The following is a 16,453-nucleotide window of genomic DNA, read 5'->3' as shown; positions in this document are numbered from 1 at the left end:
ATATTCCAGGGGAACTAGAATCTGTTGGTATGCCCCTGGCTACCTGCAAGCTCATGCTGCGTGAGAAGGCTGTTATGATGGCAAATATTCGATGGGATAATTGCAAGGGCTGTAACGACACCAAGCAAATATGGCCCCATTTAAACTTAAACCGCACACTAGATATGCTAGTGTTCTCGAGACGTCCGATATCAATCCTGATATCTGCTATAACGGGTCGCTGCCTGATAGCCGATAGCCATTAAAGTCCACAAGAAAAACGTCGTCCGAATAAAAATGGCAATATTCATATTATTGAACATTTGGTCATTTATTGAAGGATATAATCCCTGACTATTAATTTTAAAGAAATTGAATTCAATATAAAATATTTGTCATTTTCTTGCCAAATTTGTTTGAATTTAGTATCGTAGGGAAAAAAATTTTAGGCGTAGGGAAAAAAAGGGATTTTTTAGGAGCCGCGTAGGGAATTTTCAAAAAACTTGCTGGCATCACTGTTTAGGACTAATTGGGCCTAACTCTTGATCATTGCCCAAATTTATAACTCCAGTCGATACCCGTCCACTGGGCCCTGAAGTTAGCAACCCAGTGGATGTCTTTGAATTTCTCTGCATGGTGGCCTAATATCCCACCACACTTGAAATTCGTAGTAGGTACTTATTACGATGATTTTATCCGCTATTAAAAAACACGTCCGTTCCGTTCGACGGTTGAATAGAGAGTCTACCCTACCAACATTTTTTGAATTTGGGGGCGCTTCTGAGAATCCCCACTACGTCGAAAACAATCATATACGACATCAAAAACTCGTCGGAAAAGCGCCGTTACTATTGAGAAGTTGTACCACGCCAAGTTACTACGAAAAAGTTTCTCATCAGTGCAATTATTAGGTGCCTATTTAGATCAATTTCGAAGGACGCCAATAAGAACCCCTGCAAACTATCAGAAAAAGTGCATTTTAAGGTAATTGTAGAAGAATCATTGTGGTCAAGTAAAACACGATTGTGTAGATGTTTATTGATTTGATTAAACATTTATAATTTCTTATAAATATAACATTTTTCGGTTTATCTAATCACATTTAACATAATTTTTTGCATTAATAAAAGAATGATGTTGAGTTTTAAGTAGCAAGTTACATATTGCAGCGTCTATCAGCCAGTTTGTTTATTTTCGATGGAGACAGCGTGCCTGGAAAAATATTTGAAAAACGATCACTTTATTCTATTTGGAAAGTCGAAAATTGTTCACCATATACCTTTCACAATTTTAAGCGTAATATCTATGTTTTCAGAACTTTATTTTCGTTTTTATTTAAATAAAATATAACAAGCTGGTTGCGCTTGGCGTTTCACAAAAAATAAAATGGCTCTTCTAACAGTAGTGATGGCAAAATACGTTCATGTACATTTTGTACTTTTTGATATGCTTCCCCCATCACAGTTCGCGATGGTTGTGGTGACATTTACGAGTCTGTGGTAGCGATGAGGATGAAATGGAACTTTGAAATGCTGGCAGGGTATATATGATACATGGTGTTGTAGTCTGGTGGCAGGCACTTCACCAGCCAACAAGTTTAGACAAAGTTCAGCGTATGGCGTGTTTGTGTATCTCAGGCGCATTCAGCAAGACAGGAACAAATTCCCTTAATGTCATGCTGCATCTATTGCCTTTAGACATTTTGGCCAAACTGTCAGCTGCAACAACGGCTGTGCGGTTGCGCGATCTATCGCTGTGGTCGGAAAAAAGTTACGATCACAGTTTGGTCCTAAAAATAATGCCAGATGTGCCTAACGTAGTGGATTACACTTTGGCGAGTCCACTTTTCGACAAAAAGTTTGAGACTCTAATCTCCAACAGTGAGGCGTGGTGCACACAGACCCCGGGGAATAAAGAATATATAGATTTCTACACTGATGGTTCCAAATTGGATGGACAATTGGGTTTCGGAGTATATTATAATGATCTGGAACTTCGAATAGCGAAAAGATTACCTAATCACTGTAGTGTTTTTCAGGCTGAAATATTAGCAATAAGAGAGGTGGCGAATTGGATGAGAAGTAATGTTCCAAAAAATATGGGCATTAATATATACTCAGACAGTCAACCTGCAATAAAATCCTTGGACTCTGTGTTCCTCAACTCGAAAACGGCCATCGACTCCCGCAAATCTCTCAATGAGATGGCTGAACAGTACAATATTCACCTAATATGGGTGCCTGGCCATAGGAACATACCAGGGAACTGCGAAGCGGATGAGTTGGCAAGGCTAGGGACTACCTTACATATTCCAGGGGAACTAGAATCTGTTGGTATGCCCCTGGCTACCTGCAAGCTCATGCTGCGTGAGAAGGCTGTTATGATGGCAAATGTTCGATGGGATAATTGCAAGGGCTGTAACGACACTAAGCAAATATGGCCCCATTTAAACTTAAACCGCACACTAGATATGCTAGTGTTCTCGAGACGTCCGATATCAATCCTGATATCTGCTATAACGGGTCGCTGCCTGATAGCCGATTTTGCTATAGGCGCGATGTATAATGACTATTGTATGAGCTGTCATGATGCGGAGGAAAAGGAATCAATTAAACACCTCTTGTGTGAGTACCCTGCATTTTGTGTAAAGCGCAAGCAACTTTTAGGAGCATATAGCTTCAGATTACTGGCGGATCCGGAAAACGATAACTTAAGCAGTTTGCTAATGTTTTTGGAACAATCCGGTTGGTTCAACAAAGAAAAATAATCAAGAAGGTTCAGCGGTTAAAACTAGAAGTGCCAGAAGTAATAGGTACTTTTAGTTAATGTGGCATCACAATGGACTGAATAGTCTAAGTGAGCCTGAATCTTAATCGGGCTGCAAATTTAACCTAACCTACCTTACCACCAGATGACAGCTGGTCAAGTGGTGAAATGAATATGTTTGTTTCAATACAGATTCCCAAAGTGTCAACGAACAAATTCAATTGCATTAATCGTTTATTTAAGTAAATTTAAAATAATGTTTCAACAAATTCAAATCATTTCAAACTTTGCTTGGCTTCTTTCTTTGAATTTACTAATTCAACCAACTCTTTTACTCTGCGCAAACAATCTTTCTTAGACCTATTAGGAATACATTCAGCAATGCGGTCCCAACGATCTGGAGTTGATATAGGATACGTTTTAATAGCCTGTTCCAACAATGCTTGTTCCTCTTTAGACCAGGATTTTGTAACTGGAGCGGAGGCCTTTGATTGTTTTACATTAGTACCATTTGTCTGATTCTCTTTGGATTCACCATTCAAACTTATTTCGTGAGATGTTTCCGTGTTCAGAGTAATATCTGAAGATGTTAGTACTTCTTTTTTTGATTTTTCAAAGCTCTCAAATGCAGCATCGTTTGCTTGAGTTTTAAGCGTGTTTTTTGAAAAATCACTGTTCTGCAGAGCTTTCGCTTTATTAAGAACGTCGCGAGCTGTAATAGTCGTATTTCCTGATGAATGCTGATTTATAAACGATGCGATAACATCCCAACGTTGGGATGTTCCTGCAGGGAATAAATTTACAGCTTTTATAAGAAGTTGTACATTTTCATTGGACCAAATTTCCGTCCTTTTCACCTCCCTAATGGCGCCATCGGTTTTGGTATTTGTCCTATTCTTCATCTGGGTTTGACTTATACCTTCCAATTCAGCTTTAATTTTTGAATCGGCTAACTTAAGAGCAGCGAAAAAATTGTCTTTGGGAGACTTTTCCATTTTTTTATTTAGCTCTTGGAGTTCACTAAGAGAAAATGTCTCACAAATTTTCTCAACACCTTCCATATTTTTCAAATTTTCTTTGTCATTGCTTCCAAAGTATTTATGGTCTTTACATTTATCACGCAGCAGTTTTCTTTCCTTTTTTATGGCCTTTTTTACTTGTTCCCTTTCAATCCTTATTTGTTCTATTCTCTTCTGCTCCGCCTTTTCCGCTCGTTCCTTCGCCATTTGAGCCTCCCGCAGCGCCCTTTCTTGTTCTGCTTTTTGTGCCTGCGCTGCATCCATTTTGGCCCGTTTTGCAGCAAGCTTTTTCTCCTTTTCTTCATTTTTAAACTTTTGTATACGCTTGTCGTTGTTGTATGCCAGATCAACTAGGCCTCGAATGCGCATCATTTCTTCTTTCTTTCTCTTTATCCTTGCAGCTTTATTTTCCTTTTCAATCCAACGGCGCTCATCTCTGTCCTGACCCTTCTCTTTGTCCTCCTCATCCAAATAGCTAAACTCGCGCCAAGATTTAAAATCGTACCAAAAGCTGTAAAATCTCTCTACCTCTTCCCTAGGAGAATTCATATCGCCAAAGGATGGAACTCCTTTCCGTTCGCTCCATCTGGCGTTTAACTCAAAATATTTTTGGAACGACTCGTAATATTTATTATCAATATCAGTTTGTGTAGGAAAGGAATCATCAAACTCGGGATCAACTGAATCATAGGATCGTCTTGTTTTAGGAGTACCTATTAGACACAGACATATGAATCAATGTTTTCATAAGCGTTGCATACCGTACATTCCGAAACAATAAAATTTGCTAATATTTTTTTCTATAACTTTTTACTAATTTATCATAAATCGTGCAAATCATACCAAATCGGAATGTTAAGGAAGGAATAACTTCGTTTACTGATTATCTTACCCAAAGTTTCATACGCTTTCGTAATGCATGTGAAATAATCGTCATCAGTTTTCACTTCTTCGCCTTTCGCTTTACGTTTGTCAGGATGGTGTTGTAGTACCATCTTCCTGTACGCTCTTCGTATATCCTCATCAGTGGCATTAAACCTATGAATTAAAGAATTTTTGTGGTGTTCTCTACATAATAAAAATGTCAAGCTCACCGTAAATTTGCAAGGCCCAAAACTGCATAGTGGTCCTGGTCTTTCCATTCTTTTGGGTCTAGGGACTTTAAGTAATTAACATCCACTTCGAAACCATCGACCAATTTTTCCACAGATTCACTGCGAACAACATTTTCGGTTTGTCTTCTTTTTGAGTTTAAATAAGCCGGACCAATTCTTTCAACCTTTCTACGAAAAGTAGCAAATGAACACACTACTTCCTCAAAATCCGACATTTCTTATCCGATTAATTAATTTACAGCAAAATACATAACACAAAATGTGCACAGACAGAGTAGCCAACGTTTTGTAATGCTATTTTACCATTATTACCATTACTGGGAAATCACATTGTAATGGGTTGTTCATATATCAATACATCTATAATGTGGCCAATATATGGGATATGTTGGACACGACCACTGTCGTCCGGATAAACTTATACTCTGCACGGCGCATAACAAGCAGCAGTATCGATTATTGCGCTTTATGAGCTTTACAGACTATAAGTTATTCTGGACGACAGTGCTCGTGTCGAACATATCCCATATATTATGCATATTGTAAGTTAAGTCCGAAGGCATAATCGATACTGCTGCATGTTTATGGGATCGATAACACATTTACCGATTATTTAGTCAACGCCCACAAGTCGTATCGATCCGACACACTGTAAGATTCTTTACAAATCTCCGGAATAACTGATAGTCTGTAAAGCGCATATAAGCCTGTTTCTATATGTCAATCGAGGTAAACCGATCGAACGAAATGGGGAAAACAGCTGAATTTATAACCAAAACTCAGCTGTTTCTATGAAATTCAGCCGATCGATAAAGCTCGTTCGACATACAGAAACAGGCTGTATGTCTTCGAGCATAACTTATTGTGTGACCACTATATGGGATTGGTTATGCGCCTTGCAGACTATAAGTTTATCCGAACGACAGTGCTCGTGTCGAACATATCCCATATATTGGCCACACTATATGTTAAGTCTGAAGGCATAATCGTTACTGCTGCATGTTTATAGGATCGATAACACATTTACCGATTATTTAGTCATTGCCGAGAATTCGTATCGATTTGGCACACTGGATAGCTCATACAATTGTTGCATCCAGTACTAAAAGAAAACAGCCCTATTATCGAAGGGATAAACTTAAAATATGAACGGTGTATTAAAGAATGTCACCTTATTACCTCACAATACATGCCAAATTTTATGGTAGACATGTCAACGATGTTCATTTTAGACATCTTCATACACATCTTTGGCAAAGACGTTCATTTTCTTTGGCAAAGACATTCATTTTAAAGATGATGCAAATTCATTTTTCCAGTAGGGATATTTTTGCCCACACAGAACAAAATATGTAGGAAATATGTCCGTGCAACCTGGTTGTATAGCATTGTTGAAACGTAACGCATATTTTTTCAAGTTGTATTGACTTCTTCGTAACGTATATCACAATGATACATAAATAAATTTAAATGATTGTGAATAAAAAACTAAATTTGTATATAATTAAAAAATACTTTTAAATGTGTATTTATTTCAAATAAATTCTACAGGTGTACGACTTTGAATAGGAAACTATATTTTTATGTAGAGTGGTTGGTATGTTCACTTGTCACATAATGTATGCTTGTTTAACTAAATTACTTGCTGTTTCATATATAGTGAAAAAAGGGAAATCAATCACACAAAGAAATTTGTTAGTAGGGACAGCAGAAAAGTCTGCTAAAACAGCAGAAAGTCTGCTAAAAAAGGGGCAGCAGTCACTGTTTGCTGGAATAACAAACATTTCCTGCTATTTTTTAAGCTCGATTACACTAAAACATGTTTTATTTTGGCTGAAACGAATAAAAATGTGAACGTAGGAGCTACCCTAATATAATTAAAACAGTATTTTAAGAATATCTATAGTATTTGACCAAAAATCTTAATATAGGCATAACAGCAAACAAAATGTTTGCTGATCGTACTTATGAGCTCGTAAGTATATTAAAGTGAAAACTATACCAAAAACTACTTTTGTTTCTTAAATATGCCTTGGGGAAAATTTATAACCTAAAAAAGTTTATAATTTGTTTATTAGGCCATGAAGTACAAAAATATAACAGCAGACATCGACTGCTGGGTTTAGCAAACATTTTTCTATGAGTGATTGCTACACTATACCATAAACGTTGTGGATATTGGCTTCAAAATGATTTTTTCACCGATGGAGCAAGTAATCTTGCATTGGTTAGTTGATTCTACGTTGACTGTTATGCCTGCAATATTTTTTTGATTGCTGATAAGTGTATGGACACTTTTAGTTTTTGTTCCACTTTGGTTAACCGTTATATCGAAATTCGAAATAAAGGTACATTGAAAGGGAATGAAAAGACGCTAAAAGTTCACCAGTATAAAGTTTAACAATATAAAGTTTAACGATGTTTTCTAAAAAGTGTTATTTTAAATGCAACAATTTTGTACATTTATATAAATTTCCAACGATGGGAACGTGCTCAAGAACTGGTGTGAAAAGTTGAAGTGTAAGGTTGATGACATATCCGATAAAGACAGGATATTGTAGAGGCGCTTGTAGATGTGTTGGTATTTTTTTCCGTATCCGTTTTTCAATGGCATATTAATATGAGTATTTGTATATTATATTGTTTTTCTCATTGCTGTATTTGACCGTAAGACAACAAAACTAATTATGAAGTGTGAGAGAGATATTATGAGGTGTAAGAGAGGGATATTCACATTTGCCTATATCTGCTTGTGGAAGTCATTGGTCGACAGCACAATGGTATGACATCCGGCTGCGAATCCGAATGTCCAGGTTCGAAACCCGTCACAAACCAATTTCATTTTTTTTATTTATTTAATTTTTTCTTGTGTTCATTATTGCAGTAACAGTGATTTTATTTTTTTTTTCCGTGGATTTGAACTTTAGTACAGGGCGAAGAAGTGCATAAAGCGTCAGGGTAATAAATACATTTTCATTTTGCTGTGAGATTATACTCAATTTTGGCAGCCATGTTTGGATTGGAATTTTGTAGTGTTGGTGTAATTCTGGAAAGTTTAGGGGGTTTAAAAGCGTAGAGGAATGCTGCGACATGTTTTTTTCTACCCTGAGTTTCCTCCAAGTAACACCGTGTTATATAGTGAAGCCTGAATTTGACCGTTTTTTTATTTTATTATTTTGTTTTTTGGAATTTTGTGGTAAAATTATTATTTAGGTTCGCATAAAATTACGTGAACAAATTTATAAGTCCGTAAATATTTCCTATTATTTTGCTATTACATCAATCTATAATATTTGGAGTAAGTTTAAATGCGCATTCACAAGTGTTCGCTTTATTCTTACAATATTCAGTTTATAGGCGGTAAATCATTTTTTCACGCACGGGGTGGAGAGAATCTTCCAAACTTATTGCATTCTACAAAATTATCTACCAATCTCATAGAGAATTCATGGTAAGATTGATCCACGACTCTCTTATAAATTTTGGGTTGTGACATTGTTTTTCTTATTTGTCCTCAGCTTTGGAGACTGCCCAACCAGATTTGACTCTCGCCAACGTAGCCTTCTATGTTTCAATTTAGTCATTCCGTAAAGTTCACTCGCCGGTGGAGTTTGGTCGGCGGAGATATCGTGCCTGAGAATTGGAAAAGGGGAGATTTCGGAGGTGTATTTTGCCAGGGCCTGTGTTTTCTAAGTGATCTCCTCTAACACTTAAACAATTTTTCTCCGGAGGAATAAGTTGATCTGTACTCCGTTGAATTTGTCCAGTGTTGGCTCGAGTAGAGATCACCAGATGCATTTGATTGTTCCCGCAAATTAATTGGTGGAAATTCCGAGAATTGTATATATTTGAATTTCGTCATGGTTCGCTATAACTAGTGTTGTACTAAATAGAAAATAATTTTCCTTAACATTATCGAACATAAAGGCATAAAAGTGAAGTGTTTTTTTTTATTTCAAAAAAAAAAAAAAAAAAAAAAAGCGATTTTTGCTCTGAGTGGAATATAATTAGATAATTTAATGCAATTTGATATAAACATTACTGACAAAGAACATTGGTTTCGTTGTGGCAATGCATATGAAAGATAATTAAGTGAATTTGAATATACACACACACGTAAATATCATACAAATCAACATCATGACATGTGCATACATAAATATGTTAAACCCTCACTAGCAACATCAAAATCCATTCGTCTTGAAAGGCCTTTCATCGATGGACCTGAGCTAACAAGTAAGTGGTTTATTTTAATTTCTCACTATTGCATATGAGACATGCTCTCACTGAATATAACAGAGAACCGTTATAGTTCGGAGAGACGTTTGTCCAAAATATAATTAAATTCATTTTAATTTAATTTCTGAAATTGAAATGCATATTTCCTGTCTGTAATTTAAATTTAATATCAATCTTATATATTGATTTCCGTTTTAATGACAGGATTGCTTTCAATCTCAGAAAAACGAGATAGATGGCTCTTTGGTTAGAGTGCATACGAAATAGTTGTAGTTAGCCTAGTTTGGAAATGATGGCATGAGTGGTCAAATCCCCAATTTTGTTTATACAGTTTTAAAGCCATTGTTGAAATGTGCATTTGTGCTAACAGTACCCATGCCAACATATAGAGTCTACAACTGTGTCGTATGTCACCATAGAACTTTGAAACACCATTGGAAAACATTGTCGCGATTTTGAAGATTACTTTTGGTATTGCAAACAACATATCTGTTCACATGTATAAAGATTAAATTTGAAAATTCATGTCACTTGAACTCAATTAACTTCTCCAATTCAATTGCGGGAGACTGTTGCCCAAATATCATTTATGCGTTTAATGAGATCAATGATCTACAGTGAATCAGCTGATGTTTTTTTTTTGTCCACATGTATGAGACATTCCATTTTCGTTTAACCAAAAGCCAATTGTAAATTTCTAACTTAAACTCTTCATTGAACGTAATTCGATTTCTCTTTTATGCCTAATGTCGATTAATTATATGATCAATTACAACTGAATTCTATTACTAGGGCAATTGCTAGTAACTCATTTAATTATTTACATGAACTATCACTTTATCTAATCAAGTATTGAAGGCGAAATTAATAGCCGACTAATTTATTTTTTTTTCTACTTTATTCATTGCTGTTTTCGGATATTAGTATATATAAGATTTTTAGACAGTAAATTCTGAATTTTATTTCTATGTTAATTTAGAATAAGACGTTGAACTGTATTTGCGCTGAAAATGAAAATAATTATGAATCATTGAATCTAAGCCATCGTAATGAAAATTCATTGTGGGTTTTTGTTTAATAAAAGTGGATTCATTGTCACAATGCACTAGATCCAGAACTTAGTTTGATTTCTTCCAGCCGGAATGTAGAAGAGGGGTGGTATCGTGGGTCTATCAATTGAATTTCGTTTGGATACTAGGTAGACAGGATGGGTGGGCAATTGGTGGCTAAATATCATCTCAGCCGCATAGCAATCTGTTCCTGAGTATCTGTTTCAATTATACTTTCTTTCTTCTGTTACTGTTTTTTTTTGGAAAACAATCGTTTTCGTCTTTATGAGCACGCAGCAATTATTCATTAAAATTTTATGGTAGCGATTCAGGCGAGTGAAATGGCAAGATCCCACACCACCGACGAGCAAGTAGGCCGGATAGACATGCGTGCTACGCTATTATCACTTTCCACAGAAATGTAGGATCCTTTTCCTATTTATTTTGAACCGTTGTATGCTACAATTATAAAAGTTTTGGCGCCCAGAACGTGGGGCCCGAGTGTTATGAACAAATTCAATTATATTTTTTTTTCATGGGAAAACACTTCTTGATATTGTTATATCGTAGTAAATACACTCAGCTCCTACTAATTTTCAGGTTTTTCACTTTATATTCTGTTAGTTTTTTCCCTGTTGGTGAAATTTTTTATCATTGGAATTTATGATCTGTTAGAAGCAGTGGTGCTTGCAGACATAACCGGATATAGATTTTATCAAATCATCTATTTTTTTTTCTATTCTGTCGTGTTAAGTATTTATTTTGTCGATATTTTAATAGAATTCAGCCTTTGGAATGTATTTCCGATTCTGACTTTGAAAATCGATTCTATAAATGGTTTACACTTTTTTTTTTTCACTCTTGGAATATGATTATGTTAACGATGACATGATTAGCCAAAGTGAAAACTCAAATGTAATTCTTTTCTATATTTCTATGTATATTCAGGTGTGGATAAATTGTATTTTAATCTAGTTTTACACCCCAATCTTATTCCGGCAGTGGTTTAGAAATCAAACTAATTTTTTTTTATGAAGATTAGCTTGGGATATTTTTTTTATTGATATTTTGCATTATTTTTGTTTTTGGGAACGGTCTTGAGGGCGATTTGTTTTAGGCATTTTTTTTGGGTTGCTTATTTTGATTTTGTATTTCGGTTGCGGGTTATTCTTTTTTCGTAAGGATGCCTGTGCACAAAAGTCCTGAGGCTGCTAGTGCAGGTGCTATGAATGTGTCTGATGATAGTGTTTGCACAATTTGCGCTCAGGTCTTTTCTGATAAGACCACTATTGCTGAAACTGTTTGTAGACATCGATTTCATAGAGTATGTGTTTCTAATTATGTTCGTACTAACCAGAATTGTCCGAATTGTGGTGTTAAGATTACTAAGGATGATGGGGCTTCTAGTTCTAGAAATCATGGAGTTCATACGAGGTCTGCGGCAAAGGCGAAGAATTTTGATTCAATTAGGGAAACAGGTAGTCCTTTGTCGGATCGGATTCAATCTGAGAATGTGCCTGTAAATACTGTTGTGGGCGATCCTAACATTTCGAACACCGCTTTGAAGGAAATTATTTCTTCGATGGTCTCGGAACAGCATACTCAATTATTATCAGCTTTGACCTCGCAAATTTCTACTTTGGTTGAGAGAAGTGTTGAAGCTAGTATATCGCGTTTGAATTCTGTCAATCCTGTAAATATTTCTCATTCATCTTCACCTAATTTGAGGGAAAATCCTCCGATGCGCACATTGCCTGATGTAGAGCAACGTACATTGGAGCAACTTTTGGGAATACAGCCTCAGGATTCGAATCGAGTTAACAATGTTAACGTCGTCCCGGTTGTGGGTGAAAATCATTCTAGCCACAATGACACTGTGACTGATTTGTTGTTTCGGCCCGACCGGGTGAGTCAAATTCTGCATAATTGGAGACTTAAATTCAATGGTGGTTCGAATTGTTTGCCAGTAGATAATTTCATTTATAGGGCTGAGGCTTTGACCAGACAAACATTAAATGGGAATTTTGACATTTTGTGTGGGAATGCTAGTATGTTATTCGAAGGGAAGGCAAGTGATTGGTTCTGGCGTTTTCATAAGTCAGCTGGCAGTTTCCGTTGGTCTGATTTGTGTAAGGCTTTACGTGAGCAATATCGTGATTCTCGTACTGATATGGATTTTCGGGTGATGATTCGTGATCGTAAACAGAGACCTAATGAGCCTTTTGATGTGTTTTATGAGTCGGTGATTGATTTAGTAGATCGCCTTAATCAACCTTTATCTGATCGGACTCTTGTCGAAATTTTGAGAAGGAATTTACTTCCGGAGATACAGCATGAAATACTGAATATGTCTATTGATTCTGTGGGTCAGTTGCGAGAGATATGCCGTCGTCGTGAATTTTTCATTCAGGATATAAAAGCCAGACATGGTGTATTAAACACTAGGTCCAATAATTTTTCGAAACGGATTTCTGAAATTGAAAGTGACGGTATTGATTCTCCACAATTGCTGGAACTGGAGGAAATCTCTGAGGTGAACTTAATTTGTTGGAATTGCCGCCAGTCAGGTCACCGGTATCAGGATTGTGTGGCTGAAAGGACAATTTTTTGTTATGGTTGTGGTATGCCTGATATGTATAAACCAAATTGTCAGAAATGTGCTTCCAATTCAAAAAAACTTCCGTGCGAACCCACCGAAGGGTGCACTCAAATCAAACCTGAAGGAATCAAACTAAAATTGTTAACTAATTCTTGTGACGAGATACCCAAATGTGACACTGCGATACTGGATACTTTTAGGGAAAATAAATATATGACTTTCAATCGAACCACAAGGGTTCAGCCATTGGCTAATTCTAATAGTGGTCCTAGACCTTTAAAACCTCTACACGAGCGTTTAAGACTGTATTATGAGGCTAGAGCTAGAATTTTTGGTGATGATAAGGGACCTACACGTTCTGCGATTCGAATGGGGAAATTCTGGAAGAGGGCTAAAACAGTTAGGAAACTTTTTGCTATTTCAGTTATCGATAGTCCTGGTGATGTCCGTCCGTATGCCGAAGTTTGTCTATTGAACAAAAACCTGCTTGGGTTGTTGGATACCGGGGCATCTGTTTCCTGTCTGGGTGCTGAGGCTGCAAGGGATGTTCTTAATTCAAACGAAAGATTTCGTAAACTTGCTACCTCAGTTACCACAGCTGATGGTAGGCGGCAGGATGTGAAGGGTGTTTTGGAAACGAAAATAGTTTTTAGAGGAAGAGAGTCGCCCATAACTTTATTTATTGTCCCGAGCTTGTCTCAAAATTTGATTTTGGGGATGGATTTTTGGAAATCTTTTGATTTGTTGCCAGCATCGTTGCTGCCAGGTGTAGTTCGTGATACCCCGTCTGTTAGTGATGTTTTAGATAGGCGTTTTTTGACTGATGACCAGGAAGTGGAACTTCGGTGTGTGATTGAGAAGTTTCCGTCATTTTCGAAGGAGGGTCTTGGCAGGACAAACGTGTTGTGCCATATTATTGACACTGGTGATGCCAAGCCTATAAAACAAAGGCATTTTCCCGTTTCTCCCGCTATTGAGAAACTTATTTATGAAGAGCTCGATCGTATGATTGCGATGGGTGTAATAGAAGAGTCGAATAGCGCTTGGTCATCTCCAGTTGTTCTTCACAGAAAACCTGGCAAGAACCGATTGTGCCTGGACAGTAGAAAAATTAATTCTGTGACCATCGGCGATGCTTACCCGCTTCCTCACATAGACGGCATATTGAGTCGTTTGCCAAAGGCAGAATTTATTAGTAGCATTGACCTTAAGGACGCGTTTTGGCAAATACCCCTGGAGCAATCATCGAAAGAAAAAACAGCTTTCACTGTACCTGGGAGACCGTTGTATCACTTTAAAGTTATGCCTTTCGGATTGTGCAATGCACCTCAGACAATGTCTAGGCTAATGGATAAAGTGATACCAGCGACTCTCAGGACAGAGGTTTTTGTTTATCTGGATGATCTCTTGGTGGTATCTGCTACATTTGGGCGTCATTTGCAAGTTTTAGAGGAAGTGGCTAAGTCTTTACGTGCCTCCGGACTGACAATTAATGTTGAGAAAAGCAAATTTTGTATGACAGAAGTCCGCTATTTAGGTCATGTGGTTGGGGACGGGGTGATTCGTACAGACCCAGAAAAGATTTCCGCTATAACCGATTTTCCGACACCTAGGTCTGTGAAGCAGGTCAGACGATTTTTAGGGATGTCAGGTTGGTATAGGAAATTTATTCGGAATTATGCTGCTATATCAGCTCCTTTAACTGATTTGTTAAAGGCTAATCGAAAATTTGTTTGGAATGACGAAGCTCAACGGTCTTTTGAAGAATTGAAATCCATCTTGAGCTCAGCCCCTGTTTTGCATAGCCCCGATTTCTCACAGCCATTCTACATACACTGTGACGCTAGCAAAACAGGTATAGGAAGCGTACTGGTGCAAAAAAATGCGGAGGGTGATGAGATTCCTATTGCCTTTATGTCTAAGAAACTCAACAAAGCCCAACGTAATTACAGTGTCACCGAACAGGAATGCTTAGCAGCTCTGGTAAGCATTAAGAAGTTTAGAGCTTATGTCGAGGGGCATGAGTTCACGGTGATCACGGATCACGCCTCCTTAAAATGGCTCATGTCCCAAACCGACTTAAGTACAAGGCTAGCTCGATGGGCTTTAAAGCTTCAGGGATATCGTTTTAAAATTGAACACCGCAAAGGCTCTCAGAACATAGTTCCGGATACACTTTCTCGTGCCAACACTGATGATCTGTCCGAAGTCCGTTGTCTGTCTGAATTAGGGATCGACAAAGGGGTTTTCGTGGATCTAAATTCCACTCACTTTTCCTCAAATGAATATAAGGACTTAGTAAAGAAAATTGATGAAAATAATAACTCTACTCCAGACTTAAAAGTAATTGATGGATACTTGTACCGTAGGACTGAGCATTCGGTGGGTGAACAGACGACTGATGACTTGACTTGGAAACTGTGGATACCAAAAGGATTAATTCCTGATATTTTACGCCGTCACCATGATGATCCCATGTCAGCCCATTGTGGCATAAATAAAACTTTGGAGCGGATTCGTCGTTACTATTATTGGCCCAATCTGGTGAATGACGTGAAGAATTATATAAATGCATGTGAGATATGTAAGACCACGAAACATCCTAATTATGTCATGCGTCCACCCATGGGTAGGACAAGTGACACGAATAGATTCTTCCAGAAACTCTTTGTTGATTTTTTAGGTCCATATCCAAGATCTAAATCTGGTAGCATAGGGATATTTTTCGTCCTAGATCATTTTTCGAAATTTCCTTTCATTCACCCTGTTAAGAAATTCACTGCAGATGTGGTGGTGAAATTTTTGGAGGAAGACCTGTTTCATGTTTTTGGAGTGCCAGAAACAATTGTTTCTGATAATGGTACCCAATTCAAAGCACATAAATTTAATAATCTTCTTCAAAGCTATGGCATTGCTCATGTTTATACTGCCGTTCACTCCCCTCAGGCCAATGCTTCTGAGAGGGTGAATCGGTCTGTAATTTCAGCTATAAGATCGTATATAAAAACTGACCAACAGGGTTGGGATGAGGAATTGAGTAGAATTTCTTGCGCTTTGCGATCCACCATTCATTCCTCGGTAGGTACATCTCCATATTTCATGGCTTTCGGTCAACATATGGTTACCAATGGATCTACTTACAAACTGCTTAGAACTTTAGGGATGCTCGATGATAGGTCGCTGTATTTTGACCGATCAGATTCCTTTGATATTGTGCGGTCTAAGGCAACGGAATGTATGCGGAGGCAATTTGAGCGCAATGAGAGGGCTTACAACACGAGATCGCGTGAGGTGTCATACGATGATGGCCAGGAGGTTTTCCGTAGGAATTTTCGACAGAGTAATTTCGAACAGGGATTCAATTCTAAATTGGCACCTACTTTTGTTAAGGCCAGGATAAGGAAACGACTTGGGAACGCATATTATGAGTTGGAGGATTTGCAGGGCAGGTTTATTGGTAAATATCATGCGAAGGACATTCGTCAGTAGTATTATCTACAAGCGTGATCATCTTTCGGTTCATGTGATTCCCCGAAATCTGATTTTTGTGGGGGGTAAATGTAGAGGCGCTTGTAGATGTGTTGGTATTTTTTTCCGTATCCGTTTTTCAATGGCATATTAATATGAGTATTTGTATATTATATTGTTTTTCTCATTGCTGTATTTGACCGTAAGACAACAAAACTA

At 37.4% G+C, this 16,453-nt stretch overlaps 1 protein-coding gene and 2 long non-coding RNA genes across 3 annotated transcripts; 1 reads left to right on the top strand and 2 right to left on the bottom strand.

Moving 5' to 3' along the window:
* Positions 1-992: 992 nt before the first annotated feature.
* On the bottom strand, positions 993-1,887 carry LOC142233403 (uncharacterized). Its single transcript, XR_012721401.1, has 2 exons — positions 1,259-1,887; positions 993-1,191 (listed from the first exon to the last, which is right to left on the bottom strand). It is a non-coding gene; the product is annotated as an uncharacterized LOC142233403 (long non-coding RNA).
* Positions 1,888-2,961: 1,074 nt separating this feature from the next.
* Positions 2,962-5,176, bottom strand: LOC142233402 (dnaJ homolog subfamily C member 2). Its single transcript, XM_075304301.1, has 3 exons — positions 4,859-5,176; positions 4,657-4,802; positions 2,962-4,477 (listed from the first exon to the last, which is right to left on the bottom strand). The coding sequence occupies exons 1-3, from the start codon at positions 5,092-5,094 to the stop codon at positions 3,021-3,023; spliced, it is 1,839 nt and encodes a 612-aa protein (XP_075160416.1). The 5' UTR covers positions 5,095-5,176; the 3' UTR covers positions 2,962-3,020.
* Positions 5,177-8,025: 2,849 nt separating this feature from the next.
* Positions 8,026-9,400, top strand: LOC142234532 (uncharacterized). The gene is made up of 3 exons (XR_012721639.1): positions 8,026-8,177; positions 8,237-8,330; positions 8,398-9,400. It is a non-coding gene; the product is annotated as an uncharacterized LOC142234532 (long non-coding RNA).
* The last annotated feature ends 7,053 nt before the right edge of the window (positions 9,401-16,453 follow it).

Source organism: Haematobia irritans, chromosome 4, assembly GCF_050003625.1.
Source record: "Haematobia irritans isolate KBUSLIRL chromosome 4, ASM5000362v1, whole genome shotgun sequence".
Taxonomy (NCBI): domain Eukaryota; kingdom Metazoa; phylum Arthropoda; class Insecta; order Diptera; family Muscidae; genus Haematobia; species Haematobia irritans.
The sequence above is the reverse complement of the archived record's forward strand: the minus strand, read 5'-3'. Positions and strand labels throughout refer to the sequence as shown.